General features: G+C 35.9%; 1 protein-coding gene across 2 annotated transcripts in view; it reads left to right on the plus strand.

The window, feature by feature from the left end:
- The window catches only part of PPP4R3A (protein phosphatase 4 regulatory subunit 3A), a 40,612-nt gene extending 32,485 nt beyond the window's left edge, over positions 1-8,127 (plus strand). For both annotated transcript variants that reach the window (XM_053979313.1, XM_053979312.1), the window contains 6 exons: positions 323-481; positions 1,655-1,824; positions 3,361-3,503; positions 4,450-4,640; positions 5,127-5,353; positions 7,348-8,127. In XM_053979313.1, the coding sequence (XP_053835288.1) occupies positions 323-481; positions 1,655-1,824; positions 3,361-3,503; positions 4,450-4,640; positions 5,127-5,353; positions 7,348-7,461 (1,004 nt within the window). In that variant the 3' untranslated portion in view covers positions 7,462-8,127. The remainder of the gene's footprint in view (positions 1-322; positions 482-1,654; positions 1,825-3,360; positions 3,504-4,449; positions 4,641-5,126; positions 5,354-7,347) is intronic.
- The last annotated feature ends 341 nt before the right edge of the window (positions 8,128-8,468 follow it).

The following is an 8,468-nucleotide window of genomic DNA, read 5'->3' on the forward strand; positions in this document are numbered from 1 at the left end:
TGTGATTTGGTTAAATAAGCCTGACTACTTATGTTCTGTACTCTGAACCTTCAAACACCAATTTAAGAAAAATGTAATCGGTTGCGTATTTTAAGAGTTTCCTGCCATATCTGTATTCATAGAAAATACTCAGTCCATAACAAATTTGTTCAATTTCTGTTTTCAAGACTAACATATTCTGCAGCATGTTTCATGAAATGTCTGTGGGAAAAAAACCAAAAAACTTGGAAATGTTTACTGGAGTGCAATTGGATATTTGAAGTTAGTTTCTGAAGGCAGTATTCCAGATACATTTAATTATTTTGGTTTTGCTTTATTACAGATGATTTTCAGACAGCCCAACTCTTGGCATTAATACTGGAATTGCTAACTTTCTGTGTAGAACATCATACCTATCACATAAAAAACTACATTATTAACAAAGATATCCTGCGAAGGGTCCTTGTTCTCATGGCCTCAAAGCACGCTTTCTTGGCATTGTGTAAGTTTGAAAGCTAAGGAATAAACTAGAATTTTGTGGATGTGAACTGATAGATATCTTCACTCTGCTGGAAAAAAAATGTTCATAGATCATGACAATTTTTTACTGAATACAGAAATTCTATGTTATAGTCTATGTTTCTCATACTAGATTATAGTTATATCAGCTACTATTAGTAAATAATTTTGCATTTATATATACATTTTTATCCTTAAAAAAGAAGGATTTTGCTTCGTCTCAGTGGAGAGGGGAATTGAAGAGATGGTATGTCAGTATTGAATATACTAAGAGAACATTGTAAGTTTTGATGGCTTTTTTAGTAGAAATTACTAGAGGTACTTAATTAGAGCTATGACTACCTGACTGCATGAAACTGTATGGAAGTTCAGTGTGCTGCTCTTCAGACTGGTAGTTTCTTGAGCACGCTCAGCTCAGTAGTGTCAAAGCAGACTTAATTCTGGAGGGAAGTAGGAGATTTTCTCTGTAATTCTGTTGTGCACATAGAGTTAAAAAACCAAAGCCTTAAGTTGACTGAGCTGTACCATACAATAAGTACCTTTTACATTTTGTAACCAAATAACCTGTACACATGGTTGCTAAGCAAAATGTGCTGCCATGTGATACTGTACTTTCTCTTTATGCATGGACATTCTCTAACTTGTGTACACTTTGGAGTTTCAGAAAGAGCTTTAAACTGCTTGCAAATCAAGCCTTTGCCTTACTATGTGTGTGAATAAAAAGTCATTTACCAATTTTAAAATGAGATTATTTATATTCTAATCAGATATAACAAATTAAATCTAACCAAACATTTGAATAATAGGGTTGATAAGCAAATTTCTGAGCTCTTTTACTGAGAAAATGTTTTACCTTTACCATAAGTAATTAAAAAAATTGAAAATAGATTTTTATATTAGTAGTATTATAGTTAAACAATACTATATGAATTCTTCAGTGAAGAAGAGAGGTGTTTTCATTTGTACAGTTATGATGGAGGATTTCTTTATGATAGAACAGGTTAGTAATCTTCAGCAGTATAGAGAAGCAGAGAAGGACTGAATGTATTGCTGTATATGAACTGAGGCTATAAATTGTCCTAACTAATGCTGAGTAATTTCTGCAATATTGCTGTTAAAGTAAAAAAAACTCCTTTGGACAACACTTGTGTTTCAGGTGCCCTTCGTTTCAAGAGAAAGATAATTGGGCTAAAGGATGAATTCTACAACCGTTACATAATGAAAAGTTTTTTGTTTGAACCCGTGGTCAAAGCATTTCTAAATAATGGTTCCCGTTATAATCTGATGAACTCTGCCATAATAGAGATGTTCGAATTTATCAGAGTGGTGAGTGCTATTATATGCAGAAAATAATGACTGCATTGTTTAGTCTTGTAATTCAAGATTACTTTTCATTTTGCTTTTGCCCTAAATTATGCTATCATAATGGGACCATATGATATTGTATTTATATGAACTATATTGTTTTATATCACTGTTGCATATTTGTACATGTTCTTTCTTACATTCAAACAGTACTATTAGTTGAAGATTAAATTCACTTGATACTGTACTCACAGTACCCAGATTTGCAAAGGCAGCACTAATCAAATTTCATCATGCAGATTGGATGGGCTTGTTATGACAGGAATGTAATTAGAAACTACTGCTGCAAACCCATCAAATTTAGCTGTGCTCTGTAATGTCAACTCAATGGAATATGGAATTATACAGAAGAGATATCAATCTCTTTTGATTATTTTAATGGAGTATTACCAAGTTCCTTGCATGGGGAGTCTTAAATATTCATGCCAGTTGGCTGTCTGCACAGTATTATTTCCTTGCTGTTGTTTGCATCCAGATTCTGTCAAGATGCTGTACAGACTTTAAATGTGGTAAATGGGGCCAAGCTAGGGTGCGGACAGTTGTGGAGGAGTAAGTCACCATGCCTTGCTACCTCTTGAAATCTGTAGTGTTGATCACCTCTTTCTTCTTTGTGTTGGGACTCAGGGTAATTCAAGAATAAGATGACCTGATCATCATGGAAGAGTTGATTGAAAACTGGTTTTGAAGCTATGAAAAAAGTTCACTTGTATAGGTGGTCATGACTTGTACAGTGGCATATTGGTTTTGCAGTGGCAGTGGTGGGCAGTGGCTAAAGGAGTGGTTTCTGTAGAAGCTGCTGGAAGCTTCCCCTGTGTTCAACAGAACCAATGCCAGCTGGCTCCAAGATAAATGTGCCACCAGCTGAGGTCAGAGCAGAGATTGCCCTGCAGCCTGTGGTGATGTCCATGGTGATGGTGATGTCCATGGTGAGGCCACCATCTCCCTGTAGCCCACTGGAGGTCTGTGGTGCAGCAGAGATCCACCTGTGAAGGACCCCAGGCTAGAGCAGGTGGAGGCCTGAAGAAGGAGGCTCTGACCCCTCGGGAAGCCTGTGCTGGAACAGGCTCCTGGCAGGAGCTGTGGCCCTATGGAGAGAGGAGCCCACACTGGAGCATGTTCACTGACAGGACTTGTGACCCCACAGGGAGCCCTTGCTGGAGCAGCCTGTTTCTGAAGGACTGCACGCCGTGCTGTCTATCAGTATAAAAATATCTCTCAGTTACAGTGGAAAGACATTTTAGGATTGGGATTAGTATAGTTTTTATCAGGCTTTAGGTTCTGTAATGTTTTGAAGGAGACACTGCTAGAAAATTTATGTTGTTTAGCTAATCAAATACTTGAGGCTCTAGATTTTTAATTAAACTTATATACTTATATACTCATTTTTGCGTAAGTTAATACAGTGCTTGCTATGGCATTCTCATTTCAGATAGTTTTTATATTAAATAAATTAATTGGAATGAAAATAAGTCACTTTATGTTTGTTTCTTCCTGTAGGAAGATATAAAATCATTAACGGCTCATGTAATTGAAAATTACTGGAAGGCACTGGAAGATGTAGATTATGTGCAGACATTCAAAGGACTGAAACTACGATTTGAACAACAAAGGGAAAGACAAGATAATCCAAAACTTGACAGGTAAAATACACTAAATGCTCTTAATAGTATATTGATGCTTTAATTCTCTTATGAGACTATTGGTGGGTTGTTCTCTTATTCTGGAAAATGTAGGTAATTTAGACTCCTGCTTGCTTCTCAAGCCTTCCTGAATTTACTTGATTAAAAGTGTGATTTTCAAATATGTTGCTAGAGACATTTCATCAGCTTTCAGCAAACGTTAGTTCCTGGACCCCCAGTCATAATGCTAATTTATTGTATCTTAAACTTCTGTGCAGTACTTTAATGAGGCTGGAAGTCTACCAAGTATCTCTATCAAGTTGATTTGTTTAAATAACAGATTTCCACTGCTGATCTGAAAGACTGTCAGTTGTGAATTACCATTCTGTGGATTTTTCCTTCAAAAATTTACACGTCAGATTTCCTTTCATTTTAGTTGTGGGAGTAGATATTTAGATAAGCTTTATCAAAATGCTTGAGGAATAGAACATAGAAAGAAATTTTCAGAGAATGCTTTTTTGTCCCTGTTAGATTTGCTGATGGAGTAAAAAGCAACCTGATGCAAAGCTTGAATCACTCTTTCCTTTTGCGAGAGCAAAAGTTCCCTTCCCTTAGTACACAGTTGCTCAAGGTTAAAAGGTTGAGATGTATAAAAATAGGAAGTTTAGGCCTTTTTGCTCCATTTATTTTTGCTTTATGTCTAGTTTCATTAAAACAAAATGACTGCTGAGTGAACAGATGAGTTACTCTCAAGAATTGTTAGCAAGATCTCTTCTTGTTTTGCTGTCTTGAATTAGTTTGAAAACACATAATAATACAAAGGTTTGCAATAGGGAATGATTTGCTGGTGTTTTTATTGCTCTGCAATGTATGGATCTGTAAGCTGTCACTGAGTGTCAAGTAGAAGTTTTATTATTAGTATAAGTTGATTTTTGAATCTAAGCTTTTAAAACCTCCTGTTCTGCAGCATGCGCTCCATTTTGAGAAACCACAGGTACAGAAGGGATGCAAGAACCCTGGAGGATGAGGAGGAAATGTGGTTTAATACTGATGAGGATGATATGGAAGATGGAGAGGCAGTAGTGCCCCCTTCTGACAAGCCTAAAAATGATGAGGATATTATGGACCCTATCAGCAAATTCATGGAAAGAAAAAAATGTAAGTGATGAGAAGATGAATGGCGTAACTTGTATTATTCAGCCCTGCTGCAGTGAAGGATTTGCATGTATTTATTTTGAAATTGCAACATCAATTTGGTAGACCACATATTAAAAAAGTTTTGTTGTCTTTAGAGGCAGAATGATACAAAATATGTTTTAAATTTCTTAAAGCATTTGAATTAAAATCTTATCTGATAGTCAAGCTTTTCGGTGTTTTATTTGGGTTATAATTAAATGTTATGTGTGAACTCAAAATTTTCTACATAAATGTTCAGGTGATACCATTGGTAGAACAAAAGTGTTCGTTCCTGGTCAGTGACAACCACTGGTAGGTGGTACAGTAGTAAGGGAAAAGTCTATGATGTCTCACTTAACTGAGTTATACATAAAGTATTAAGCCTTTTAGCAAACAGTGAAGTGATTTGTAATTAAATGTTTCACTTAATAATACTGCTTTATTTTTGCCTTTTTTTTTTCTTTCCAGTGAAAGAGAGTGAAGAAAAGGAAGTTCTTCTGAAAACTAACCTTTCAGGTCGTCAGAGCCCAAGTTTCAAGCTTTCTTTTTCTAGTGGTACAAAATCTAACCTTACCAGCCAGTCATCTGCAAGTAATCTGCCTGGATCTCCTGGGTCCCCTGGGTCTCCAGGGTCCCCTGGCTCACCTGGATCAGTTTCTAAAAGCACATCTCAGATGGCAGCTATTACAACTAAGGTAATTTTGAATGGTTGTAGGTTGACTTTATTGTTACAGAGTAGGAGTTTGCTTTTGCATCTCTGAAGTTTGTGTGAGTCCCAAGAAGTTAAGCAGTAATGGACTGTCTGGTTTGTGTGTACTTCTTGTCTGACCTTCAGCATTTTTAACGAGATCTGCTGTGTATAAAAGAAATAAAAGTTCTTTTAATGCCCAGACTGGTCAAGTGGGAAGCATGCCATTAGTTGCTCTTAGCAGTGATATTTACAGTGAAATACAGACAACACTGCACTTACGTTAAATTGCACAGGGATATTTGACAGATAAATACTTTGGAAACATAGCCAAATTGTGATAGATACCACAATGCCCTGCACATCCATTGAGCATTTCTACTATCACCATTTTAATGTTGTTCAGAATTCTATAACTGAGCTGTGTGGACAAAATAAATTGCATTGGATGGTGATTGCTGTAAGCCAGAACAATTTTTAATACCCAAGTGTGACATTTTTATCTTTGAACTAACTTACAGTTTTGATTTGGGTCATTCTGAAGTAGAAGAAGAATGCCACTTTAAAAGAGCATCGTAACTTAGAGTGAATATTCAAAACTAGCATTTTAAAATACATTTTAGGACACTATTGGATTTTATCAGATTTTTGAATAAAAATGTTTCTACTGAGTCAGGAAAGTAGAGTGACTGCTATTTTCCCAGCACAAGAGGGCAGATAAGGTAATGTTGATACAGTGTAGTTCAGATAATGAGAATTTATTTTCATTACAAGTGTTTCCATTTCTGAAAGGTGGGGTATGTGTGTCAGTTGTCAGATAGTCTTGGAATAATACTGATTCATCCTTGTTTTGTAATGCTACCATACTGCTTGTTCACCTAACTTCTAGTGAAGGTAAATGGGGGTTTAGGGTTTGGCGTTTTTTCCTGCTCAACATGGCTTAAGAATTTGTATTTGGATTGCATTCTCTTGAAAACACCTGGATCAGAAGAGTTTGGCTGATGGAAGAACCTAAGGACACTTCATCTAAATACTTCTGTGGAAGAAACTCCTTGTATAATCCAAGAGTTAGTCAAGTGCTTTTTAAAAGGGATGGAATTGGCTTGCAAATCCATTCAATCTATTAGAGGTTTTTCTCTCCCAGACAGTGTAATTCCTTGAGTCCGCAATGGAGTCTTTACATACATTGGATACAGTATGGACTCCATAAATTCAAGTAGTGGTGACAAAAGAAAATTGTTCAGGTTACAAAAGGGAACATGAAGTGCACTGAAAAACACTCCTGGATTCAGGCAGAAGGTATCTTATCTTCTTTCAGAGTAAAACATACCAGTCACAAACTAGAAACAGTGCTGAAATTGGGTTTTTCACTAATTACCTGATGTTGCTTTAGGTGTAGTGTACTCAAGTGTTACATGTATGTGACTGTACAGAATATGTGTAATTGTTTTTCAAGTTGTGTTTTGTTATACAGTTGACTGAAATGTTCTGATCTGGGTGTCCATTATTAGGCACTTGAATAAGTAATAGGATCTTTGAGAATTTGATGCTTCATAAATTGCAACATAGTATGGTTAGGGGAAGTTTCCGAATTCAAAAATTTAAATTGAAGAGTATTCTGCATTTGTTTTTGAAGTGCTTCCAGATTGCTCAATGCAGTCAGCTGTGCTCAGTAAAAATAAACTATGTCTTTACACGTGGAGCTGCAGTGACACTTAGCAAAATGATGTCGATTTTTGGCTTTACTTAAATTTCAGCTGGCAATATTTCCTATTGGATAGGTAAAACCCCATTTTGGATTTATTCATTTAAACATTCTCAGATATTGTTGTTTTCATTCATACTGAAGGATTTATTTTTGTTCTGCATGATTTTATTCAAAATGTTCTGACCCAGGGTGCTTATGGCAATATTCTGTGCAAACATCATGTTACAATGCAATCATGAATTATCAATGTACAGACATTCTCTTAATTATAATAATTGTGTCTGTCTTTGTAGGGAGGCCTCGTTGGGCTTGTAGATTATCCTGATGATGATGAAGAGGATGATGAAGATGAAGATAAAGAGGAAACTTTACCTTTGTCAAAGAAAGCAAAGCTTGAGTCATCATAATGGCAACTGCTGAAGATTACCAGTTGGGGAAGGATTTTTTTCCAAAAACAAAACAAACCCACAGCAAAGCAGCAATCTTTTGTGAATTACTGTGTATGACACAGATCAACCTATACAAATGGATTTCTGCCAATCAAGTGCCAATTCAAAGGAGCAGAAGAAGGAGAAATACTTCATTTAGGGGAAAGACTTATGCCTTTGAGCTCTCCAGCTTGGACCACATGTTGCCCTTTTCTCAGGGAAGGAAATGGAAAACAAAACAAAACAAAAAAAGAAAAAAAAAAAAAAAAAAAGAAAAAAAAAAGCCAACAGGGCAGGAGTTTTGTTAGTGGAACTCTGGATTGGCTGGTCAGTTGCTACAATCAGAATATGCTTTCTTGGACCATGTATGAGACTTCTGAAGAAAAGGCGGGTTTTGCCATAATTCTTCACTAGTTAAGAATGCCAGCAGTTTCTTTGTATAAAAGAGACCTGCCTTTGAAATCGTACATTCTGAACATTTTACTCGAGCTACAACAGGTTTTAAAAACCTCTGCGGGGGAGGGCTGAATATAAAGTTTCCTCTTTTTTTTAAATCTGTTCCCTTTGCCCTTTAAACTGCAGATTTTTTTTTTGAGGTGGGGGATTTGTTTGTCCCTTCTTGATTAAAGATTGAGTGGAATTCTAGATGTGGTCACTTTTGTGTCATAATTTTTTTTGCCCCCCTGAGTGTATGCTTAGTTGTTGAGTATATATTTGGGACCATTAAAATTTTTTGATGTAATATAATCTCACTGTTGTGCTGGTACCTGTTTCACACTGTGTAATTTTGTTCTGCATCACAGTTCTTAATACGTTAAGGATTTTATGGAAGATGGTATCATTTTTATTAGAGAAAAAAATCTTGTGACAATGTGCATAAAAGCAATACTATTTTGTGACTAAATATTTTATATTAAATTTTACAGCAGCACATGTTGAGAGAAAAATCAGGGAAATAGGATTAAATTAAAAGAATTAAATCTATA

Source organism: Vidua macroura, chromosome 6, assembly GCF_024509145.1.
Source record: "Vidua macroura isolate BioBank_ID:100142 chromosome 6, ASM2450914v1, whole genome shotgun sequence".
NCBI lineage: Eukaryota > Metazoa > Chordata > Aves > Passeriformes > Viduidae > Vidua > Vidua macroura.